At 46.3% G+C, this 26,565-nt stretch overlaps 1 protein-coding gene and 1 long non-coding RNA gene across 3 annotated transcripts in view; one reads left to right on the forward strand and one right to left on the reverse strand.

Annotated features, from left to right (window-relative positions):
- LOC135911388 (uncharacterized) overlaps window positions 1–26,565 on the forward strand; it is a 97,421-nt gene that overhangs the window by 32,373 nt on the left and 38,483 nt on the right. The gene's annotated exons all lie outside the window — the stretch shown is intronic.
- LOC135911387 (orexin receptor type 2-like) overlaps window positions 1–26,565 on the reverse strand; it is a 144,659-nt gene that overhangs the window by 7,416 nt on the left and 110,678 nt on the right. Inside the window, exons 2-4 of one of the 2 annotated variants that reach the window (XM_070540571.1) lie at window positions 4,439–4,911; window positions 2,067–2,259; window positions 607–901 (exon numbers count right to left, since the gene is read on the reverse strand). In XM_070540571.1, coding sequence (XP_070396672.1) covers window positions 607–901; window positions 2,067–2,259; window positions 4,439–4,831 — 881 coding nt within the window. In that variant the 5' untranslated portion in view covers window positions 4,832–4,911. Of the gene's footprint in view, window positions 1–606; window positions 902–2,066; window positions 2,260–4,438; window positions 4,975–26,565 lie in introns of those variants that run through there. The other variant, XM_065443641.1, reaches the window with a different exon arrangement.

Raw genomic sequence — 26,565 nt, forward strand, 5'->3', positions numbered from 1 at the left:
GAAAGACAGAGGTTAACCAGATGTGGTTCTGGTTGACTACCCTGCAAGAGGGGAAAAGTAAGGGGACAGAAAGAAATAGAAAGAGAGAAGTTCAGAAACTATCTAAAGCTCGAAGTGCACAATTTAGTGGTAGCAAGCACGGTTCTCACGGTCTGTTATCTAGGACCGCGGACCTTAAGAACTTCAGCGGTGCATATGTAGATTCCTGCATGGTCTTACTTTGAGGACAGTGAAAGATTGTCGAGTCGATGAAGAACTGTGTGCGCCACTTGCCTCCAAACATTACATTGCGGGCGGATCTCAAGAAGCTGGGTCCCCCTATCCTCGTATTAACGGGTGTCGCACGTGATGCTGCATGCCATTAACGAGGAAGGCACGCGAGTTGATAAATGCGCCATCGAACCATGAACCGTGCAATGTAGTCAGCTCATGTCACACTAACCTAAGTGGTTACAGACGTCATCGTATTTCAAGGGGACAACGAACTTATAGACGAAGCGTATAGGGAAGGTGGAGCGAGTGGCAATAAGTTATCTCAGGCACTCGAATTCAGATCGCGTTTTGAAACGCGTACACTACAGTCCACGCACTCTTGCGAGGTCGCACCTGAGCAGGTTGAGCGTGTGCACGGGCAAGTAGCACAGGCCGAACAGGCTGACCACGGCGATGAGCATCTTGGCCGCCTTGCGCCGCGCCAGCGTCTGCGGCGGTGGCTGGGTGCCGGTGAGCGAGCCGGTTTCGTGCAGCGCGGGCATGCGCCACAGCACCCGCGCCATCTGGTAGTAGGCGGCCGACATGAGCAGGCAGGGCACCACGTACAGGAACACCACCAGGCACAGCTGGTACACGGACGTGTAACCCACGGGCCACGTGTACGCGCAGTCCGTCAGGTAGACAGCACCTGCGTCGCAGGACGATGCAAAAGAAGATATGGTGTGTTGGTATGGTTAGGTCTAGTTAATAACTAAGAATAGTAAGTTACGGGCATAGATTTTTTTCCGGTGACCTAGATGGAAAAGCGGTGGCGTGGAGCTATTGTATGCGTGAGAATGCTAAGTTATTGGGGCTTCGGAGTGGCATCTTTATAGGAGGGCCAGGTCTTCGCGACGACGCGTTTGATGGACTGTTTCATCTATCGTAATGGTCACTGTATACTGCGCCCGTCAAAGCAGGGATCCAACCCGAAACGTTGGTGTTGAGCAGCAAAACGCCAAGGTTACTCAGTCACCACAATAGATTTTTGCGCGTCATATATAAAAAAAAAGTTTAAGCCAGGGCATGAAGCAGGAGAACTACGGCATTTGCAGATATATATGGCCATGCTTGCGACCGAGCCGTATTCAAGGAAAGCGGAACCATTGCTATCTCTGCACTGTCTCGATGGCACGTCCCCTATTAGGACTTAAATAAATGGTGACATTAGATTTTTCTTCCCTTCAGTAGCGAAGGAAACTGTTTGCTTCTAGGAAACTTTATCATTGCCTCTTTGCGGTTGGTTGTACAATTTTAGGTCCCTCACCTCTCGCTTTGCTGAAAAGAGAACGTCGCTGCAACTGTTTGGGCTTGACATGCACTGCGCTTCGCAGGGTAGTCGTTCTCCTTGACTGCTTCTAAATTAGGTGCAGGAGGGTAGGATTCAAGAAGGCTTTAGAACAGACGTTTTTTCTGCTCAAGATGAGTGTTGCACATTCTGTAGCAACGCCGCGATTCCCAGACGTTTTAAACTAACCTCGATACAAGATTAATAGATAGTGGTAGGTTACATAGGTTTCAGGGACTCAAGCTCCTGTCTCCCTGCATATATCTATATCTTTTTCAACGTCCACTTTGAAAGATTCAAATAAGCGGTCTACTATAACCGTCTACTAACCGTTCGCCTGCATGTAATCACACCTTTACGAGTATAACTGCACAGCTACGCGCGATTTCTGATCTTTACCACGTCCACTTTTGCCCCCCCCCTCCTTTTCTCTATACATGAATTGTCTCGCTATCGTTAATACGATATTTCCCAACACCCGCGGCAAACTTTCTCCCCTCACTAACGCAATGACGTGACCAGTTACCTGCGACTGGACCTCGCCGCGTGTCCAGCACCACGAGTTCCGGCAGCATCACGAGGCACGAGACAACCCAAATAGCGCCTATGGCGACGCGGGGTCCCGTGGATCCTTGGGAGCGCAGTGGCCGGCAGATGGCGCGCCACCGGTCGAGGGAGATGAACGTGAGCGTCAGCACCGAGACGGACACGGACACGCACTGCGGAGAGGTAAAACAAATAATGGCCGACGATGACGACGATGGCAGTCGGGGTGACGAAGTCGAAACGTCGCCCAGGAGGGACTCTTCCTAAGGACGAGCAAAGAAAGCCGATAGTGTCGCCTTCTAGTTCACTTGTCGTGGCTCCTCCGGAGCCCATTGTCGACAGCGTAAAAGTACAGCGGCTTTGTTAGCAAGGTAACAAGGACACGACGCCGTGCTTGTAGATCGCACGCGCATTAGGGAGTGCGAATGCAAGGGGATGCATTAGGGAGTGCGGATGCATCACAGCGCGTGGCCACTGTTCTTGGTGCAATAAAAGCGCTTTTATCGTAAACACGTATTCTGATACAATGTGAAAATACGCCCTTTAATGCTGCAGACTCGAGATTTATAATGTAGTGCAGTTACGAACCACTACAGCGTCGCGGTGAATCATCTAATGCAATCCAACAATGATATGCCTAAATATCGCAGGCAAAGGAAGCCTGCTACTTGTTTGGACGCTTTATTTCGAAATGCAGCGGATTCCCGTACGCAGGTGCTATTGGCCAATCACTGACATCAATCAAGAAGGGTGGTTGGATCAGTGCACTTCTTCCTACTGTTACCCCATACATTTATCGACGCAGTTAAACAGACTTAAGTAAGCAAAAATCTGCTTTCGAATTTCCATAATTGCGCACTTTCGGAAGGATCCGGTTGTCCTCTGCTCAAGCCTGGCGCGGCCAACCACGTATAAATTAAAATTTTCCTACCCTGTGTATCCGTGTGGTCGCCGTCGGGTCATGCCAATTTCGACTGCTTTTGTACACTGAACAAGCCTCGAGCCACGGAGAACTTGCGGTCAGACTACACGCACGCTTGCCCACCCACGCTCGCTTCTGGCCGCTACTTGTTAGACGCCCGGGAAGAGTTCCCAGTTTGGATGTGCACAGCTATAGCTTGACCGACGGATAGTATATGCTATCCGTCGGTCAAGCTGGTGCAGGACAAAGCCGCTCCGCCCCACGTAGCACGGCCTGACTGGACTACATGAGCGTGAGCGTGGACCCAAGACCTGTCACGCACAAACCAAACGCTGCGCATGCGCACTACAGTTGCACGTAGCTGCGGCCTGCTCCCTGCGGCCTGCTCCCTACGGCCTGCTCCCTACGGCCTGCTCCTTGCGGCCTGCTCCCTGTCGTGGCATTTCTGTCGCGGGATGCCGCGATGAGTCCGCTGGCTGAACGCACTGCGGCTTCCTGAGGACAATCGGGAGAACCATATTTGGCACGTCGTAGGTGCCCGAATCGGAAATAGTGGCGTCTACGGTGACGTCACCACGGTGACGTCCCACGGAAATAGTGACATCACCACGGTGACGTCCAGTAGGCGGAGTGCTTCGCTGTAGCTTTCGCAGTGCAAGTCACTGAAGAAAGAGCTGAAGCACCGCGTGAGAAGAGGCTTTATTTCCGATAACTGTTCTTTCTGCTGAGCGCATTTAAGTACTTTTTGCGACGAAGTATTTCTGAAGCAGTCTAATTTAACTTCAAATGCATTGCTCGACTTCAATAAAGAGTGGTTAAGGGCCCCTTTGAAGAAGTCCTTCAGCGCTAGAGAAGGCCCCATGTACGAGGCCCTTATGCGCCATACCGCTAATTCACATGCTTGCACCGCCCCCCCCCCCCCCCCCGCCCCGCCTCCATTCTATGAAACCTTGAGCAAATATTTTGCTCTCAAGTCGTACCTGATCAGAACAAATTATTGTATGTGACACGTATCACTTCGTATTATTCAAAGGGAGCATAGTGATCGAATCATCTAAAAACGATCGGCTGCTTTAAGACTAATCATCCGTTCAAGTCTGCTCTCTCTGCCTTCTTCGTGTAAAAACACTCCAAACTACGTACATCACAATAATGAAAAAATATCTGCAGACTGAAACAGTCTCTTAAATTTTTCACGTCTTCTATTAAAAATATTCCGCCTGAGGCTTTGTACACCAGAAAGTTATTTCCAGACAATCGGCTCCCATGCATAAGTAACGTCGCATGGTAGCCAGAACACACTGAAACGAAAGACAACACAACACAAGCGACGAAAATGAGACATTATCAAAGACGGCATGAAAAGTAGCTGCAGCATAAACGCTTTCTCTTTTTGCGCATTTCTAGAGAGTTCCCGATGTTCACCGCACCTGTAGGTAAAGGACGATCTTGCACAGCGCCGCCCCGAAAAACCAGGTCTCCGTCACGTCCCAAAGGACAGTCGGCGGCAGGCAGACCAAGATGACGAGAAAATCCGCCACGGCCAGGTTCACGATGAAGTAGTTGGTCACCGTGCGCATGGTCTGGTTCCGGTAGACCGCGACGCACACCAGGCAGTTCCCCACCAGCCCCACCACGAACACGGCCACGTGGAGGCCGATGAGTCCCCACTCGTACGACGAAGGGAAGATGTACTCCTCCAGCAGGTCCAGGTACTCGGCCTCGGACACGCACAGTTCGTTGACGCACGACGACACATTCGCCTGCACGGAGAGGCCGACTCCGTCGGTCTCGTTCAGGGGCGACGGGTCCAAGTCGTCCATGGTTGCAAGTGTGACGTCACCGTCGCCGCCCTACCGCTGTGTTCGGCCCCTGCCGGTACGCATGGCACGTTCTTTGGGACCTGCGGCGATAGAAGCGAAACGTCGCAAGACGCTTTAGTCGAGGCAAATATGTGCGAGAACCAAAATCTCCGGGGATTTGATTAGCAATAAACTTTGCTATCGCCGTCAGTCGCATCCTATTGCTCCGAGAGAAATTTATGATTTCTTTCTCTTTTTGCTGTTTATTGTAAATCTCGTTAAGCATTATGATCTTGATCCGAAGTTAAAGCTGCCGTAGTGGCAGGTTGACAATGCAACTGGCCATGCCTGGCAGACAAAGCAGGACACAGCAGCAATCTATACAAATAGAAATGAGAAAATGATATAAGTACACCCAAAACAACCGAGGAAGTGGAAAAGAACACAGCCAGCAGATAATTAGGAATCCTCTGGGTACACTGCAAAAAGAAAATAAAAAGACATGTTACAGTAAAAATGTAGTCGTAGTGCAAGAGTACACCGTTAACACAAAAAGTAAATTGCAAGGAACAATATATTTACAAAAAAAAAGAATTAGCCTTGCAGTTAATAAAAAATAACTGATAATTATGTTACCTATTCATTACTTATTCACTATTCAAGCAACATGCGGTTTAGCGTTGGTAGTCCCGTGGTCGTGGGATCGAATCATGGCCACGGCGACCGCATTTCGTTGGGGGGCGAAATGCGAAAAACACCCGTGCACTTAGATTTCGATGCACGTTAAAGAACTCCAGGTGGTCGAAATTTCTGGAGCCCCCCACAACAGCGTGCCTTGTAATCAGATCGGGGTTTTCGCACGTAAATTCCCATAATTTAATTGTTCTTTTAATGTTTGTAGTCAATATATATGCGTAGTGCAAAACATTGTTGTTCTCCATTCGTCTGTGCTTGTCGTATAGGAGAATAAATCTCTTCTTTCATCTAGTTCTAGATTTTAGTCTCTAGTTGTGCGATCTTCTTGAATGAAGATTAACATTTGCGCAGTTTCCTATGTAATAATACAACAGAGGTGATAATAATTATGTGCTATTTATGAACGACCGGCGCGGTTCCACGGAAATTGAAGGTCACGTGCCATTGTCGGTCGTTCATTTCAATGTGTAGCGTGTGCGCCTTTGGTGGCCCTCTGCAATGTGTCACTTACGACCAGGTCGTATCGCAGCGCTGTTCGAGCTTATACGCATTCGCAAGCATGCGCAGTGGCTTATCAGCTCGACTCTGTGCAGACAGGCTAATGCATTTTACGTGCTTGAGCACAATGCACAACGCATTTAAAGCTAAAGACGAAAAGGAAAAAAACGAGGGTGGTGGTCAAACACAGAAAATCAATTAGCGGTGTTCTGCGAGTCCAAATGGCTCCACGCGCGAGGCGTCATCGTGTTTGCCAGCCTCTGTCCCTTCCGTGTGCTTTATTGTAATAGCAATTATACGATGTGACGTCAGCGCGGGTACGTGTTGTCTCCAGAGACGTCTCCAGAGGCGTAAAATACACGCAGCGTGCCTGGCTGCTAAAACATTCCCTGGCACTTTATTGGTAAATGCAAGCGAAACGCGTAGTGGCGTTACATCTGTCTTCTTCGAAGCAGCGGATCCATCATTTAAGCCGTGTTCGTACGTCGCATTGCAAAGTGCTCCTCAGGAGCTCGCTCGACAAACGTCGTGCCTATTCGAGGAGCGAAGCGCAACTGACGGTGGCCCTGAGCAGACGGCCGTCAGCCGCTCTAAACGTGTGTATACACACTTACACACATCCACGTGCACTCTATTCTAAGCTCTCCCATCCCCTCTATACCTTTACCACGTGACCAGTTTCCCGTACTTCAACCACATATACACTCTTTTTTCCCATGTTGACACTCCTAACACTAGCGCATAAGAACAAGTAGGCCAAGTGGAACGCCCCCCCCCCCCCCCCCTTGTTCTCCAATCGGTCGGCTCTGCAGTAGAGCCTAGCACAGTTCTTCCTAACCGTGCAAGCATGAGCGCTGTGCGATCAAACACTATAATAGCATTCTCGCTGAGCAGCTGTGCGTGTATACGACACCATGGATCAAGCAGCGGTCCGAGCGGAACGAACTTCAGGCTATGAAGCTCGGTGTTCGTCGCAAGCACGCAGCGTTCTGAGGCGCCTGCTAGATGCCAGGGTGCTGTTTCTGCGGCGCAGCAGCAGTTGCCTCGCATGCTGTGTCACACAACCCCCCCCGCCCTCCGCGTTCTCTTGGAATACCCTCTGAGGAGCTGCAGCGCAACGTTAACTTAACGCTAAACTTAACGCGAGGTTGAACCAAACACCAAACGGCACAATGTTCGTGCGGTTCGTTGCACGATGCATATATTTTACGCTGGAAGCGCACTTCGCGACGGGCCGACAATCCATTTCCGTGTCTTTCACGCGCCTTCCCAACAGTCACTTTCATAGCATCGTTTTTCTTCCAAGTAGCATCAGACTGGATTGCCCTCCCCCCTCAAGTTCCATCAATCACTTTCACTCGGCGTTTTCGAAGAAGCTAACCGACCTTTCACAGCAAGAGCAGCCACAATGTAACCCCACTTCCTATATAATGCACTAGCACAGGCGCCTTCAGCCAAATAACACTGAACTGAGCTCGACGAGCGATAATTTACGCCGCCATTCAACCTCTGTGGAGCTGTGTTGGGTTCGGTTGGGCGTTTATAAAACGCCTAGAGTGAAAATTCTGATGTCTCATCCTGATCACCTTTAAATAGTCGTTGCCTCGAAGAATAGTGGCAGGACACTTGCTGCCGCAGTCACCATGTATAATTAGAGGAAACTTTAGCTCGGGGCCTTCTATCTAAATGCATAGCAACGGAGAAATTGTTTTTCACTCCTACAATTGGAATGGAGTTAGCTCTCTCTTGTTGCATTTTAAAGGAGCTAAAGCCTAGAAACTTTAAGAGAGAAAAATCACTTTATTTGTACCCGTCAGAGAGTATGGGTGCAAACAAAGTGCTTTTTCTGTCTTACAGTTTCTAGGCTTCGGCTCCTTTCAAATACAACAAGACCGAGCAACTTCATTCCAATCGTAGCAGAGGAAAACAATTTCTCCGTTGCTATGCATTTAGATAGAAGGCTCCGAGCTACAGCTTCCTCTAATTATACACGGTGGCTGCGACAGCAAGTGTCCTGCTACTATTCTTCGAGGCAACCAGTATTTATGGGTGATTACAATCTGTAAAAAACGTTTCTTTATTTATATTTATGGCATCAACTCTTAAAAAATGGTTGAAAATATCTAAATTGAAAGAAAAAATGAAGTAGCATGTTTAGAACCCTGTTACTCGGTAATAAAAAGGATATGACAATGTTGTAACCTGCATCTAATTATACATGTAAAGCAACCAAGATATATTTATACAGCCCTCTCAAATATTCTACTAGGTTGTGAGTAAGACTCATGCAAAGCCCTCGTAAACATAAACAGTATTACGTAATCTGTAAATTGATATATCAACTTTGTTAACGTAAGATGTTCTAACAAGTGTAGTTTTCACATTTGTTATATCTGTTTTACGGTACGATAAACTTAGTTCTTTAATTTTTATTTAAATTAACAGTTCTCGGAAAAAATTGCAAACATTTCCTAGCCATACATCTAAATTTTGCTGCTCAGAGCCGCCGACGTTTTTTACACCTCAGAGGTGCAACAAATTTCATTCAATTCGGCCCAGCAGTTGTGTAACGAGAGCTTTACTTTTTGCCTTTTGCATGTGTTTTAATATTGAAATAGGAGTCAGCGGTCAGCGTTCAGAGCTGCACTCCCTCCCAAGTATGCTGACAACGCACAATGATGCTCATAATCTCACAAAGCGTGTCTGATTACGCATAATTTCTTAACATATTATAAATGTCTAATGAAATAATAGTTTTTATACTGTTTATAGTAACATTATGGTAATGATTTGAAGTTTTTGCTCTTACTGTGCATCACTATGCTTGCAAATCCGAGGCAGCCGCCTCGCATTGGTGTGTCGGAATATTGTATCACTTATATTGAATGTACCAGTTGGCCGAATGGACCCGAGCCTTCATCATCCAAAGCTCTGTGCCTTTAGTCCCATTTGTTCGGCCCGTATTGTTTCAAGTCCGAATGAAAGAGTATTCCCAACTATTCACTATACAGGGTGTCCCCAACTATCATGCGCCAAGATTTAAAGTTATGCGAATGCCACGTAGCTGGACAGAACCGGGGTAACGGTGTTTGTCGTCGCCTGGAGGTAATCGATCATTTTTTCTTCATTCCGCATAATTATATAATTGATTAATCAACTTATCGAATATTATAGGTATGTAAAAAGCGTCAATGAGACGATTTTAGAGTAAAACGAAAAACTCCCGACACAGTTTTCTCCTGCTCAACACGTGCTATGCAAAATTGTTTTTCCGAGCGTGAAAGAAGCCCGCGTATGACCGCACGATTGCCGCGCCACTGGCCGGTCGAGGCACTTGCATTTGCGATGTTCAGTCATGCTTTCTCTATCGGACGAAATTGTTTCAAGGAGTCTCGCATTGGAGGCAGCTAAGAAACCCACGTAAATGTTCGGTTCCCTTGAGGTACATAGGGACAAACGTTCTAGGGAGTAACGCATAAGCTATAGCAAATATATTTTGAAAAAGCGTTCCGTTACTGTTTGGAAGGCCCAAATAGAGGGAAATATACAATAGATCGACGATTTCTCGATGGAATGGCTTACGTACGTGAGGGGGTTAAACTCAGTTCCGTTTTCTCTGAACACAGTAACACCATAACGAAATTTATTTTTAAGAAAAACGACTCTCATACAAACGCCAATGTTATACTACGCGCACATAAATACAGCTCTGATGTTTACTTAATCCTAACCACCACCGTCGCGCTTTATAGTAGGTCGTCTTCATAAAACTGTATAAGCCGGCATTCTGGCCGTCAGCGAGTTAAAATAACAAATATTATTGCGCTTCTTTGTAACTGCCTGTTCAGGGGCGTATATACTTGTTCTTTATCACATGCTACGCTCGCAGTTTCGCTCCGCTAAATGTTAGTTTGTGACAACAAATGAAAAAAAACATGTTCTTTACTACAGGATTAACCAGTACCGCCGTGTAACGTTTACAATCTTAGAGGCACATACCACGTGACCGCAATCACTGCTGTCGCAACGCGAGGACGTTGCACCGCCGTCTGCGGTTGAGCAGATTAATGTTGCTGATCCGGTGATGGGGCTCAAAGCACTGCGTGCGATTTCTCTTCGTCCCCGAGAGGTTTCGTTCTTAGTGTCATGCAGTCAGGATTTACGGCTGTTCCCCGAGGTCAGCGTTCTGGATTGTAACGTACGGCGCCCCCCCCCTCCCCGCAAACACTGTGGCTCGACAACCAAACCAACAAAGACAAAGGAAATGCAGGAGTTTAACGGCGGAAAACAAGCTAATACCCCTTAGCCTGAGGTAAATGCGCTTGCTTTTCCCGCTCGCCGCATGCCTCTATGTGCGCTGCGAGACAAGCGGCCAGTAAAGTAGGAAGACATGTGACGGCAATACTAGCGTGCCTTGGGAATTTTTTATGTGCCTTGCAAGCAAGGCAACCTCACCGAACGACGGGCAAAAAATTTCGACACCTAGAGCGCAGCCTGTGAGGCTTTGTTTACTGACCCGTTCTCCGCTCGATGACTCTGAAGCACCACAACTGGAAATTTAATGCGCAACTCTCTCTCTCTCTCTCTCTCTCTATATATATATATATATATATATATATATATATATATATATATATATATATATATATATATATATATATATATATACATACATACATTGCGGCCTAATGGATACAGATTAGCACGAAGCTACGACACCGCCTTAGGGAAGATTGTAGAACCGGCCCTTGTCTTCAACCAGCTTATTCATAGGCCAAAACCTCACCTATTGTAAACCTATGAGTGCACGTGGACACAGTATTCGGTCGCTCATCGCAGGAACATTTGGCCGCAAGTTAATCAAATCTGTAAGCAGTATATTTCTAGTCTATTTTCCTGAGTCATTAATAAGTGATTTCTAAATAATAATGGTAACGTGCACATATCAACGTATTGTATCGCTTGAAATTTCGAGCCTCGGTTTCTTGATAATAGGGCACAAAACAGAAGGAAAAGTTTTTTTAGAAGGAGATTCAGACTATTCGCAATAAGGGACCAGGACTGCGCCTGTGATCGGCGTGTTTATTTCCTTCATTAATGAATTAGACCTCTTCTACCCATTGCTGTTATGAAAACCTTACGGTGGCACGAATGCACGTGTATATTTAGGTTGTGCGAACTATCACGCACCAAGACTTAAAAATATGCAAATGAGACGTAGCTGCGTTTTTTATCGTCGCTTGGAGATGCTCAGGTTCATTTTTGCATGAATGCAATCTATAGCACAAACGAACATTTATCAGTGTACACGTACATATTATTTGTTTTGTTTTGAACACATATACACAATTAGCACGAAAGGGAAAGCGAGGAGCAGGCTGGCAACTGCAACGGGAAGGGGCACCACGCCTGCCTACTCTTCAGAAGGGAGGCGACAGCAACACAGAAATGGAAGATAGGAAGGAGGGGAGGAAAGAAAAAAAAAGGAAGAGCAACAGGACAAATCTAAAGAATGAAGTATAACACAGTACAGATCACACACAATAGGGCCGGTCACTGAAGGTCACGCAACTACAGAATGTTGAAAAGAACAGTTTCGACACTACAAACGTGAACCTAAGTTAGTTGACTCTAGAAAAGTAAGTAGAATGCGGTGAACCCGATCACGTTTAGATGAACAACCACTGGCACAAATACATGGCACAGAATCAGCAATTACGCAGAATTGCTCACTACTTGCTACATAAGCGTTTGCCAAGCCTTAAAAAAGGCCCGCAAAGTACAAAAATGTGCCGCGCGATTCGTGGTGGGGCACTTGCCACATGCTTTTGCGGGCTCATTTCAGGCTTCGAGAAACAAAAAACTTTTATGTAGCACGCATAGAGCAACCGAAACATGGATATAAAATTTTTCATGATGTTCTACAATTTCGGGATTGACAATGTTCCTTTCATTTTAATATTTGGAAGGCTAAATAATAATAATTAACTTAATCTATAATTAACCTAAATACAAAAATCCTGTGACTTGCGCGAAGCGACGGCAAACATTACCTCGGTTCTTAATTAAATCATGCGCTTTTACGTGCCAAAACCACGATCGGATTATGAGGTACGCCGTTGTGGGGGTCTCGGGAAATTTGGACCAGGTGGGGTTCTTTAATGGGCACCTAAATCTAAGTGCGCTGGTGCTTTCGCATTTCGTCCCCATCGGAATGAGGATACCGTGGCCGGGATTGGAGCCTGCGACCTCGGGCTCAGCAGTCCAAAACCATAGCCACTAAGCAACTGCGGCGTGTTACCTCGGTTCTGTCCGTCTACGTGGCGCTCGCGTACATCATATTTTTTTCTAATTTTAGCGCTAGTTGCGTGGAACGCCCTTTATATTAAGGCGCAAGCCTTTAGTGGCTCATGAGTGTCCGGGCGCAGTTCCTGGTGGACGCAGGAAAGCGGCGATCAACGGCAAGGGGAGTAAGGAGAGGAGGGGCCATGTCAGTAGCGCTGTGCGAGCGGGCGAGTGGGAGAGCGCGGAGATGCGCGTGGGAGTGCGCGCACATCAGCGACAAACCTTGCAGCAATGTGGCTGTGATTGCATCCCGTGCTAGCGACCACGGCGGCGTCTGTTCGCAGAATAGTTGGGACAACCGAAACAGAGGCAGTCATGGATAGGCTTTCGCTTCTCGCAGTTTAGCTCAGCAAAATGCCCATAGATTTTAAGCCCGCCGCAGCGTGCCGCGCTTTTCACTTTCATATGCCTCACTATAGTACTCACTAATGTTACTTTCACGATCGCGAAGGTATCTTAACGTACAAGTTTATGCAATACAGTTTCCTTATTCGTGATACATTGTTGGAATATGCTAATCTTATTTTGTTGTAGCGCAAGCTGAACAAGGACAATAGACAAGCACATCGGACACACAGCGCTAACAATGGTAACAATAGATTTATTTCCAGTTCTCGTCGCTATACATACATCCTTGGAACGTCACACAACGCGTTTATACAGCACTTTTTTGCCTCACTGATTCAGACATGTACGCGTTCAACGCGAACAAAGAATCTCGAGGTCTCTTGAGGATAATGAAATGGAAGCTAGGCGTACTGACGCATGCGTCACGATATGTTCATATGTGTCTAGCACAGCTTTCTTGTCAACCATTGCCAGAGATGCAAATGCAAACCCAGATTTAAAGAAACAGACATCATCAGTAGAAGCAGGCGTGAGATGACGCGCTTGATAATAGAAGCTAGACACATATCAAGCTTTGGTGACGCATGCGTCAGTAAACCTTCCATTTCATTACCCTCAGCAGAGCTCGATTATCTTTGTTCGCGTTGAAAGCGTACATGTCTGCGAATCTGTCAAGCAAAAATGTGCTGCGTGTGATTCCTTGTGTTTTTTTTTCTTGTTGTTGTTGTTGTTCATCGTTACCGAAATTTTGCGCGTGTTGCCTGACATTTCGAGGGCGTAAATAGAGTGACGAGCACTGCAAATCAATCTATTGTTGAAAGTTAGCGTTGTGTGTGTCAGATGTGTCTTTCTGTTGTCCTCGTTCAGCTCGCGCTACAACAAAATAAGATATGCCGTACCAACAAGCCTCTATATAGCTATCCTCATTGAATATGCAAGTTGTGAGCACAATCGGTACGCTATGTGGGGCGAATAACGCGAGCCAGCAAGTGTTCGGGAGGATATTACCATATGGACTAGGGGTCTGGCGCAACGCGGAATCAAACCTCTGCTCAGTTCAGCAAGGAGGGCCCAGATTGCAATATATCACTTTTTTTATTCGCTATTGTGCGCTTAGTTCGTTGCCAACGTCTCAAAGAGCAAGTAATTGACGGCCGTGGCTAAGACAAGTGCTACACCTTGATTGGGGCGAGTTGGATCATCTTGACAGTTTTCATAAAGAAGCGCTAAAGACGAAGGTGAAGACGAAGGGAAACATACGCCAGTCCTTCGTACTTAAAGCCAGCCGTGTGCGTTCGTTCGTCTTTAGCACCTTTTTTTTAATGAAAACTCTTAATACAAGTCCTCTCACCGAACAGCTTGATTGCTGTATTATTCGATATTCGAAACCAGGTCAAGACAGCGTCAACTGTGGCGCAAACTTAAATCATTTATACATGACCTCCGCACCACGGCCCGTTTAAGGTTGAAGCCGACGTGGGAGCCCAGTTCTTGCAATTTTTGAAACGTCACTGTAGCTACAAACTTTTCTACACGTCTAGTTAATGACAAAAATCGAACAAAAAAGAACGACAATGTTGGTGTTTAATGATTTCAGAAGATGAACGGTTCTATTCAATATCTCCGTAACCAGTGGGTCTTAACACGAAGACATTACCAATGCATATATAATATGCATGCTCTCTTTCATGGTATAAATGACGCGCCTTCAAATATTGGAGAAATAAAAACTTCCCCCATATTACGTTATTGCACAGACTATATACCGTATTTTAAAACCAGACTGCGCCCCCAAACTAAAAAAAAAGAAAAGAGGTTTTGTCATTAAATGTTCGGATCCATAGTCACGCTGCATTAGGATGTCTTCGTCTCAGCTCTAGTGTTCGTTCAAAGCACAGCCAGGCCAAAATTGCCGAGCCGGTAATCATGGGCTTAACTGGCCCGTAGTTGGGATCACGGGAATTCCGTCGCAGGGGGTCAACCTGCTTCAAAGCCTCGATCTAAGTTCACTCGTTCAGCCAACGCCACCTTCCGATTACCGAAAGGGCCGTGTTGGACAGGACGATTAATCATTTACTGCAGTCGACTAGGTGTGAGAGCTTAGTAAACTTCGGGAAGATAAATCTTGTTCATCGATGGATGAAGTGAGTTTTGCAGGGCCTCGACGTATTTATACTAGGGACCAGGTGTGACCCGCTTACGCATTGTACGGTTATTCTTATTTTTCTTTAATGGGAAGCAGTCTTGGTACGTAGACTCAGTAGGAATAATTGAGCAGTTTTTAGGTGCCCATGATGGAAACTGAAGACATAGCGAGTGGAGCTTCATGTAGCCAAAATAGTTTTTTCACTGGATCACCTGCCACACGTTTCGCACGACGCGGTATTCTCTTACGCATTGTTTGGAAGCCTCGTTTCACGAGTTGTTATCACCAAATCTTTCTATGCAATTAAAAAAATTAAATTATATTGTTTTACGTGCCACAACCACGATTTAATAATGAGGCACGCCATAGTGGAGGACTTCCGGATTGCTCTTGACGGCCTGAGGTTCTTTCAGGTGCCCCTAAATCTAAGTACACGGGTGTTCTTGCATTTCGCCCTCATCGAAATGCGGCCGCCGTGGCCGGGATTTGACCCAGTGACCTCGTGCTTAGCAGTGCATTACCATAGCCACTAAGCAACCACGGCGGGTAAGTGAGTGCAATTATATTTCTTAATAGACACTGATCACCTTTAACGAATTATCATCATCCTCATCTTCCATATGGGTTTCGGTAACCTAATTTGCCATCGAGAACGTGAACGTTAGTTCAGTGCAGCTTGCGTAGCTTCATCCTTTTATTAGTGGCTGCCTTTCTGCCACTGAAATTTCTTGTTCCGTGTATGCTTCGACTGGTGAATGCCTTTATCCCGCATCACCGAGAAGTCGCCACTTCCAATGCTATGCATCAAAATATTTCGCGCCCTCGTCTTTAAGGGGCAAGACAGAACTGTTGATGAATACTTGATGGTCTCATTTATAGCAACCTTTCTTCTTTCTTTTTTTTTTGCGCCGGGCAAGCATGATGACATCTGCAGCAGACGGCCCGGAAAATGCATAAATTAAATTTTAATGGATTTCGCGGTCGAACAATAGTGTCACAAGTTTCGGTAGCGCCTGAGCATGCAGGTTGCAGTAGGTTCAATGCAATTGTACGTATGTATCTCTTACTTATCTGGGCTTCGTATAGATCCCGCATAGTAAGTGGAGAATATTTGCAACTACGTGCTACTTTCTTAACTGCACAACAAGATTAAGAGTGATACTTAAGAGTGAAACTTACGCTGGCCGCGGGTAAAAATAGAAGCCATTAAACCCCAATCAAACTGGGAGACTTGCGGTTGGCGCAAGGTCGACAGCCCCAAAATCTATCTAAAGGAAAAAAAGTCCTCGTCTTGCGAATTTCCGTTACTTCAAAAAATAAATAAGCATCGCTAGTTTAGATATTTTATGCAACACAGCGCTTTGTCCTATGCTCTTTACTCGCTCGTCCTGTTTTTATGCTTGTGTCAAGCCAGTTAGAAGGCAGGATTTACAGGAGAACGGAGGATAGGGTTGGAAGCTGCCCTGCGTAATGAACAACCAGTCAGCTATCCCGCAAGATGGCGCAGGCATAGCCGGCAGTGTCGTTGTTTGCAGGCACATGTGCTAATATGTATATGCGGTTTTATTTTGTGAATTCATGCCGCGCCTTGTGTGAGCCTAAATGTGTGTAAGAAGTGTACACTCTGCTACATGGAGGTTATGTGCAATAAGATAGCTGTGATATAGGTGTGTGTGCATGTTTGCAGTGTACGCACGAGCACAAACCTGCTGTCCATGTGAGTACGTGTAACATGCCGTGTTGGAGTGAATTATACCCCATCATTCCTGCGCAGTGTGTATGTGGATAAAGTGCGATGTACCTGCCTGCTCAGTAGTGTATTATGGTGAGTAGAACTTGTCAGTGATGTATCTGTAAATTTCAGTGCGAGGAAAGTCAGATTGATATTTCTGCAGTAAAATTAAGTTTTCCTTTGTTACGAAAGTCTTGACCAAACTGTGACATTGTCATCACTGGTAGCAGGCCCCTGCCTAAGTCTATCAAGGAGACGACCCTACGGTTGATTGTAGGGGGCACTATAAGGTAAAGCTATTTCAATCTGTTTCTAATTCATTTCTGCCACTTGCAGTCTGCGATTGGATCAAAATTTCTTCGGGCCACCCTCACTTCGCCTGTCTTTCAGGCGAAGTCACGAAATCCGCAAGATAGTCTTGTTTGATACATGTACACACTGGTTATGCATTATTAGGTCATACAAGAGAAGAAAAAAACCTACGATATTACGCCTCTTTTGTCGTGAGCCCCGCGCTATTAATCAAAGTTCTTTAGGCTGCCTGTGCTTCGTCTGTCTGTCACGCGACTTTAAAAAAGTGCGAAAAATCATCATGTAAAAGTGACATGAACGCATTGAAGATGCATTATTATGCCGAACAATATAGTTCTATCCAGCAATATACCCACTGTAGCATTTGTGATCACAGCTATTGGGCGTTGCGCTAAACATAACGACCACGTAACCATCAGCATCATGAGTGGCAGCCTAGTGGTTCAGTGCCGAGGGAAGGCGTAATGATCTGCTCTCACGCACTGTCCTCCGAGAAAATACTTGATGCATATCTCTCGGCAGGTCATTCTAGGCAGTAGAGAGAGAGAGAGAAAATAATTCAGAGAAAGGCAGGGAGGTTAACAAGAGGTAGTTTCGGTTGGTTACCGTGCGCAGGGGAAAGGGTTAAGGGGGATTAAAAAAGAAACAGAGTGGAAGTGGGAGATAGAAAGAAAGGGAGACATGCGTCAAATATAATTCGGACATTGAAGTTCGGCAAATGTATCACGTTGCTTGCTTTTCGAATATATTCGAGTTCGCTTTGATGGCAAACTAAGACAAACACAGCAAGAACAAACAATAGACTAAAGTATTTCAGCAGTTTTTATTGCTGCTATGGTTGGTGAAAACGTAACTCTTAAATGAGGGGCGCAACTTAACACATTTACGCAGAGAACAGACAAGACGAGCTCCCATATAATAATGTTTTTCGTGCACAAGCTTTTGCCTCCCAATCTATATAGGCTGTCAGATAGGTTGGATGGTTAGGTATTGGTGCTGTTGTACGGCTTTTATAAATAGTTTGAGTTCTCTTGAAGTGTCTGCGCAGAAAATAAATATTTGAGTTCGCGGTAGTCCACAGTAAGAGTGATAACATCCTTGGTACACCAGCTGCAAACGTGAATTTAGTACGAGGGCGTTTCTGTATACAGTGCCCTGTCACTATTCCAGATGGTCAATTAACCAACCCGTCCGAGTCTACCTCAGTGCATAAGGTGATCTACGCGTGCCCTCGAGGGGGGTAAAAGACGCCCTCGCACCAAACTAATATGGCACAGATAAACCCTTTGCGGGCAGTTCGCGTTCGTGTACCTGTCTGACACCTATACGCTTCTTATTCGCTATTATTCTTATACGCTGTTTATTCTTTGTCGTGCGGCATTGGCGAATAATAGCTCCAGCGCTCACCGGCCGACGCTCGCATCCGAATCCAATTTCCCAAGCCCCTCGAAAACGAGGACCTGTCATTCCCGAGGCCACTCGAAGGGCTCGCCAGTGAAGTGTGGCGTTGCCATGGCTCGTTGTATGGGTGTCCCCCTTTTACCGACGATAAGGCACCGCTGAGTACTGGCCGCTTTAGTCGGAGCCATAGGGCGGAAGGTTTAATGAAAGAAAAAAAATCGGAGAGGATGGCTGCATGGCAGCGTTTCTCTGGCCTTCTGCTCTGCACCTGGCACATGAGAAAGGGGAAAGCAAGAAAGCGGAGGAGGTTGAGAAATTAAGATGAGGAAACACTATGCGATAAGCACCTGCCGTGCGGTCCATCCGATTTGATCAATGGCCCCAACAATTGCACATGAAGTCGCAGACTACACTCTTAATAGGGTGGAAAGTTCGACAATTTGCTATAACTGCACTTTATATACCAACAGTTCAAAAATGATGACTCGATTGCTTTTTACGGAGTACCTTCGTTACGTCAGGCAGTGTGTCTCCCTCGAAAAGAAGCTTCAAGCTTCTCGAGCGGACGAAGCAATGGCGGTCGACGACTTTCATGTTGGTGGCAGAAGCCGATTTGCAGGCAGCCGCAACGTTTATTTATGCAGAGCAAAAGAAATGCAGAGTTGGAATTGCGATGGAAAACACGAGGCCCATTCCAAGGACTGTCCAGAAGAGAAAAAAGGAGATAAAAATGCCGAACCAAACGAGCAAAACGTGTACGTCACGAAACGAGGCGGCAACGTCATTGCAGCAACAGAGGAGGCGACCGCGTTGTCTCGACCTCTGCATTCCGTAGGTCTAGATAAAAGCTCCCTCACTTCATTTCCACCACTCTAGCCGAAAGTAGTTGAAGTGGTGTCGATGAACCCTTTTGAGCCATTGTTCTAAGTGAACAGCGCAAGCCCGCAAAGTAATGTATGGCCACCTTTCGCGCCACGGACGTGGGCCTGGGGATATCAGCTCGAGCAACGGTAGTGCAACGAAAAATCGCCGTCGGATTTTCTCATCAAAGCCATGCTGCAACAGATAATCGACGCCCTGCGGCAGCCACTCACTGGTTTAAATACGCCAGTGGCGCTAACAGCTGCAAAAATGTTGCAAGGTAAAGACAGTCTCCCACGTACACTGCAGTAACCTCTATCTCAACCCGCGTAGAATTAGTGTGCTGTGAAGTGCGCACGTACACATCGCATAGAAACAGTAAGCCGGTCGGCTCTCATCATCAATCAGCGGCTTCGGCGTACCCCGACCCTTCCTTCCTCCTCCCCATTTTATATCCGTTGCACCCTTAATCTCTTCTCCATTGTGGAGTAGTAGACCAGAGCCAGTCTTCTCCGGCCGACCTCTCTACGTTCCTGCCATTAAAGTTCTCTCATGCATTCCCTTTATCACACATTACTACACTTCATGACGTCAGGTTATACGTCACGTCACGTGCGATTTGTGCACCAACTTATGTTCCACGTATGTGACGTGCTATGCTTGAGTTGCCAGTCCGAGCGCCACGTTGCCGCCGTTGGTCGCAGAAACGGGTCGTTCCGCTTCTTCAATGGTGAGGAGGTTCAGAGCTGTGACGAGAATTTCCATGTACTAATTTCGACGTGTCATGCGACAAAGTTTATTTCGAATTATGTTGAGTGCGCCTATAGGTTGCCTGCTCGATGCACTTGAGCCCATGTCACACCGTCACTGTCTTCTTAAATGCGCACTGACAAAATCCGCGATCACGGCAATTAAAGCCTCGATTTCATGATGCCCGCCATCAGCAATTCTAACTAACTGAAATGTAGATTGGTTACACAGGGAAGAGAAATTAATAACAGCGACATCCAGTGTCTCTAGTGCAAGAAGAAGAAGAAACTACAAGTAACAATGTGCACGCCCAATTCGGACACTATCAATTTCCCACTATCGACGTGTCCATTCGAAACGTATCATGTGGAAATGATTTTCGGTAACATCATCATGGAAAAATAGAGGGGAAACGACCATGAACTGAAAATCTTTTGAGTACATTTGTAGCGGCAAATACATTGCATCCACAATTATGTGTAGTTGAACAGAAAGAAAATTATTCACCCGTAAAATGCAGCCAACATAGGCTGACGTATGCGCTCAAAATCGAGAGAAAGAGTTGTTAGGCAGTTATATTCTTACGCAGCGTTTGCATTATTTTGAATAAACTAGAAACCCACTCTTCCACTGTATGCGACAACTATGACGAAAGTATACATTTCGGTATATTTCGACCGAAGCACATCTCACTATACTGAACGTCATTATACATATTACCTTTTAATAGCCAAGAAGCATCTCCATGTTCCCACAACTTCGTACTGTCTATGATCGATTCTTCTTTGTTCAGATAGCATAAAGACCCTTGTGGGCATTGCGTAATGAGGGGGGAGGCGGAGAGAGGCGTACTTCTGAGTTTTATTTTTTTTTGTCGTATGATGAACCGTTAGAATAAAAAACTTACGTATTTCTTAACGTCGGGGACATGGTATTCTTTTCTTTTTGAAGCGCGACGTTATAGTTTACTTTAGAAGAAGCAGCTATATGAAATGCCAAAGGCGCACGGATGCTTCAGCGATTTCATTGGTTTAAACAGCGCACTTTTCTTTACAAGCTCTCGTGCTGATCCGACCATCTTTATCTCACGGGAAGGCTTTCAGAAAATCTTGAGCCTATCGGTACGGTGCGTTTCAGCGTGACCGTAATGTACGAGCGTACTCTCTTTTATGAAATAGCAAGAACGTAGTTAATCGAGATTCTTTTTTCGTTCAGGCTGGGTTAATGTTTTCGCTGCCAATCACCGCTATGTGACGTGCCTTGGCGTGACGCAACCGAGGACAAACCTCGTCTTCTCAATCCTGAAAGACAGCGCACTTTCTAAACTTCCGCAAGAGACAAAGCAAACTCCGGGAACGCCTAACCCTGATCGAGTAAAAGACATAAAGAGTTAAGGCTACAAGGTAAAAAAATGAACGAAAGGAAGACAATCACAATCTTTCTTTTCTCCAGAAACGAGTTATTTGTTCACTTTTCCCTGAAGAAGAGAATCGTTTTGCGCAATTTCCGACCGGCGAAGGTGTTGTCCTAAATAATAAGTAAAACTACACGTCACGTCAACATCTACTACTTCAGTGTTGTCCCCGTAAAGCAAAGCAGAGTTCGCCGTTGACTTCCCGTCTTTTGTTCCGAGAACGTAAGTCCTCCGGATGGCTCTCCGGAGGCGCGTAAAAAAATAATCGCAGGAAGAGACCCTATATACGTTCTGGATAAACACTGCGCAGTCCTGTACTCCGGAAAACGGCTTGTTTGCAGCGACGTTCGCTTGGATCTCCGACGCGGCGCTGCGATTTATCAATGTCGGGTCGCTCGTGCGCGAAGTTGACGCCCCGGGGGCGCCCGACAGGATAAAAATCAGCACTGCTTCTGGAGTTGAACGAATGTGGTGACAGCGCGTTTAAGGAGGACTCGCAGTTTTCTAAATGCTCTTGTATAGCGTATATATATATGTGTATCGTGATTTTTTTTTCCAGAGTGCAGTATATTCACTGTGTCGCGTCACCTTTCTGGCGTTCTTTTTTTTCAGCAAGTGCATTCTTGTTTCTTGAACGTGCGAGAACGTTTTGAAATCTACAGTTTTCAAGCACCAGAACAATCGACTCTTGATTAGCGCCATTTTGCCTACCACCCTTTGCTCCTTTATTGCAGACATTGTTCTCACATCTCAGCTGGGTACCGCTCTGTTGTGAAATCTCGTCAGCAAAAGGCAGTACCGTTGCTACGGAAATCCTACACTTAAGGCTTCCGCAGTTTCTGGTTATATCTCTGCCACGAGAGAAGCTTCGAGCTTGGTCTTTCGTGTTGTCAGACATCTGTAGGCTCTGGAGAGCAGATTCGTAGGACGAAACCAGCTGGATTAAGATGCACGTGGAGCTGTACTATAGCTGTTTGTCTGTTTTACCAAATCAGGCATTATTTAAGAGTCTCGATTAATCATTCGACCTCATACAAGTCATGTGTAAAGTGAGCACTCAAACGCGTAATATTCTACGCTGCAGATCGTAGGGTTCACTACGCTGAGCTTACAGAACATAGCGGGTATAACTGGCTTCGCTTACTAAAGGTGTCCCTGAGAGTGTCGGCAACCGAAGTGCCAGTTATTCCGCAAAGATAACATAACGCACTCCTAAAAATGTTTCGGCAGAACAACATTCTTGTACCTCATCTGCTCACCCAGTGACGATTAACAAATACGAGCTTGTACGACCTGTTGTTCTTGTAATATCTGCAAGCAACTTTGGGTCATCTCTACCAGAATCTACTGGCCCACCTACTATGACATGCCATCAGATCAACACTTTAGACTTACAGGGGGGTCAAACTGCATGGTTCTGAACCATGAACCCTGCCTAAGGTGACTTAACCAGCCACCTTGACAGACTCCACTCTACTACGTCATTTCGAGCGTCGCATCGTCTCCAGCCAAGTTATGCGAACGTTGCTGACATGCTAGAATAGCGTGTGCCATTTCCCAAACGTTATATGGATCTCCTTCCACGTGCCAGTTCTCCCAAATGTGATAGTTGCATGTCCACGAACGTGAGATTCTGGCTGATTCTCTCTCTGAAATCGACAATCACAGCTTGCAGAGGGCGTACTGCCGTGACACACTGGCTGTACCAAAAATATACACAGTTGCCGAGCACTTCGCGCACTTCTTTTTTTATTCCTACATCACGCAAGCTTTGAATCACGACTGGGAAAAGTCCATCGGACGGGTTATTTACTCACGCCCCACGTCCACATAATCATCATTCATATCTCTATTTTCCTTCCCTTCTCTTTTCACTGTGCAGAGTAGCAGGCTAAAATAGTCAACGCTATACTGACATTTCTGCAATTTCGCAAAAGAATTTATCATCTCACTTTCTCTCTTAGGCAATGAACGCTTGGGGGCTTACTCGCAAGTTTCGTATCGCGTGAGGCACTTTGCCTGCTGCATACGCCAGATCCCGAAGTTCTGCCTGTTACTGTAAACGCAGATTTCACTGTTTCTAACTAAGCATGCGTTCATCGACAGGCGTAACACCTAACGACTTCTCAACACTTTCATGCATATCAAAAAAGTCGGCATGTTTTCTCTTAACGCCAGGAAAGCAAGAGAACAAAAACAATGTCGCAGTTTTGCTCAAAATACCCGACAAGCGAAGTATTGACACCGATATCAAGGTATTACACAACTTCACTGCAGCGTCGTCGATAAAGCTCACTAGCGCTTCCGAGTTCCTTATCAGGCGTCAGCAAGAAAGGATGCACTCAGCCGCAGTGGGGAGTCACTACTCACGTGGTTCTCTGTTATCCAAAGCTCAAGTGCGGAGCAATAAACCTTCAGTATTCTTGTCACTACTGCGTCGCGTCATTTCATACACGAATCAATGTTCGTAGATCTATCGGCAGTGTAAATTTCCGTAAACATTCGCTAACTGAATGAACAGGCACGGTGTCACGGGTGCACAGGCCGAAATGAACTTGTCTCACTCGAACACCGTGAACACTCGCCGTCACCACGCTGTCATGTATGCTAAAGATTGCGGGTAGCGCGTAGCGAACGCTTTGTTCTGCATTTTAATTTCCTTCTTTCCTTCCCTGCTCTCCCTTGCTGTCATCTTTGTTTTCTCTTTTCCAATACCCCTGGTGTAGGGTAGCCAACCAGACGTTATTCTGGTTGAGCTCCCTGCCTTCTGCTTTCCTCTTTCCCTCCCCTTGTTCTGCATTTCGCTGCGGCGCGTCTGCGAAACATTAGACTCGTGATCCCCAACAACAGAGGTGCGCGAGCATCAGGCGAGCCGCGGGTGCCCAACAAACTGCACACGAACTGACCAGCTACGCCCACAGCGAATCACCTACAAGATACGGGTGCGGGTCACGTGAGCCCTCAGACACGCCATGCGCAGCCACGGCCGGTCTTGGGGTGTATACGCGCACTCACCTGCCCCCCCCCCCCCCTAACACGCGCGCTTGATAAGGTAATCTTCAACATTAGGCGCGCGGGAAAACAGCGCGCAGCAAGCCGCCATGCGCTTCAGCTCACCCTCGCATGCTTTTCCTCGCGCCCGAAGAATATGGCCCTCGGAATGACACCTTATCGGACATGGATTTCATACCGAACATCACGGCGACGCCGGTGTCACACGGCAAACATTCGCAATTTTATTGCTATTGCAATAAAATGTTATAAAAGAAAAAGCGGTCAACCATGCCTTAGAACAGTTCGGCTGTTTTGTGCCGCGAGAAATACGTAAACCTTGAGAAAAGCGCACTGAAATGGCGAGAAAAGGACGCGTCCGTGCACAAGCTCTGCGGATCCTAAAGCGACTTCCAAAACCTTTCGTAGTCGCGACTCTTAAAAAAAATCCAACAATTGTTTTGAGTCTTGTTTGTTGTGGCATATAAACGTCCCCACGTTTTCAAAACCAGCGTTACTTCTGAACAGCGGAGAGAAGGATGAAAATAAGGTTGGAGTGATCATTACTTTTTCAGACACCTACCTTCAACATTTCATTGTCACAGGGCCGGTCTGACTAACGTCTTTTCTAATGCCATCCGACAACTCGAAAATCTCCCACAGTGAATTTACACCATCAGTAAAGAAAAATCAACCAGGAAGCGAATAAAGCTGAAAAAAAGAAAACGAGCAACCAATTACTCAAATAACCAACAAGCCGATCAACCTACCAACCGAACAAGCAATCAAAGAAACCCTAATCAACAGAAACCTACTCGGTCAAACAAGAACAGTGAAGCGACAAGCATTGGCGGTGGTTAAACGTACCATTACATGACAGTGTTCATGACATATTAAGAAATATGTAACATCTACACCTTTACGGTATGAAGAAGCCACTTCTTATTTCGCGTACTCACGGGAGGGGGAGATGGCTCACGATGACAAATGGCTCAGTATAACTTACTCAGACGTTTGCTGGTTTTGTGGGAAGCTCGTATCGTCTTCCGACTCTTCAGCTGACAGAAGAAATATAATAAATCAACCAGAACAAGCCACTACGCAGTGCGGTGCTCAGGATCACAGTGGCAAAGCGGCACTCATGCGTCGAGAACTGTTCCATCTATACGTGTTGCAACTCGTACCCATAGCCACTCGTGGGCTCATATTTCTCCGCATAGCCGCAGATCACCTTTCAGAATAATGGCTATGAGAAGGTGACGCCACTTTGGGATAGTTTTATTTGGCTCTCGGGGTACACATATACAGCTGGTGCGAGCCGAAGTCGGAAGAGCAACCCGCGTATTACGTCATCCACAGCTATAGCCCCAAGATGAGATCATGCTAAGGCCCAGACGGGAGACGGTAAACGAAAGTCGCAGCTCCTTCGCTATATATGCCGTGTCGGTGCGAACCATGACATCAGTGAGGAAAAATGCTGACGTATATTCTCGCATATCCGATAACTACCTGGCTATATATGTGGCGGCGAAAGGGGGGCGCTGTGGTACGACTTGTCCTCGACCGACTAGCTCTTTCAAGCTATGCCTCTAACGTATGGAATGCAAGAAGAACGTATGGTATTTTGGCTTTCGAACGTCAAGTTGAGTGTGCTTAAGCCCAGCAAATGCTTTGTTTCCAGTAGTGAACTATTCGAACTCTTTTGCATTGCAATGCGTGCAATATACAGTGACACGCTCCTGTCTTGATTTCTTGTCGCCAGTTTCATTCTCTGCCTTAACAAGGAGCCTAAATGCACCTCTTATCACATAATTACTTGGCCATTTCTAATCGAAAACAACGCGTTGCCTCGTCTCAAAATTCTGATACAGGGCGTTGCAGGAAATGCATTCGGAATGTCATAAAAATCGTCAAGATTTGATAATTAACAAAAAAAATCCGGGTACGTAGCCAAGTTAAGCAATTAACCAATTACCAAATACATTATAAAGATCGATCCTCATGGACGACGTGAAGCCCTTTGTTCGTTGGGACTCCATAAATGTTTTCAGTCATGCCAGACGCTGACGCTGCTAATTTCGGCAGCGTAATGGACTGTGGCCAATTACCTCATGGAAATTGAATCCGAACTGCCACAAAATGATAGTTTCGCTCCCTTAACAGACGTCTCTGAGTGCCTATTACGCCTTATTATCCAGCGAACATGAGACGAGAGAAGTCACGGCTTGATAAAGAAACTCCCTTTCTACTCGCACGATGGG

The sequence above is a fragment of the Dermacentor albipictus genome, chromosome 6 (assembly GCF_038994185.2).
Source record: "Dermacentor albipictus isolate Rhodes 1998 colony chromosome 6, USDA_Dalb.pri_finalv2, whole genome shotgun sequence".
In the NCBI taxonomy this organism is placed as follows: domain Eukaryota; kingdom Metazoa; phylum Arthropoda; class Arachnida; order Ixodida; family Ixodidae; genus Dermacentor; species Dermacentor albipictus.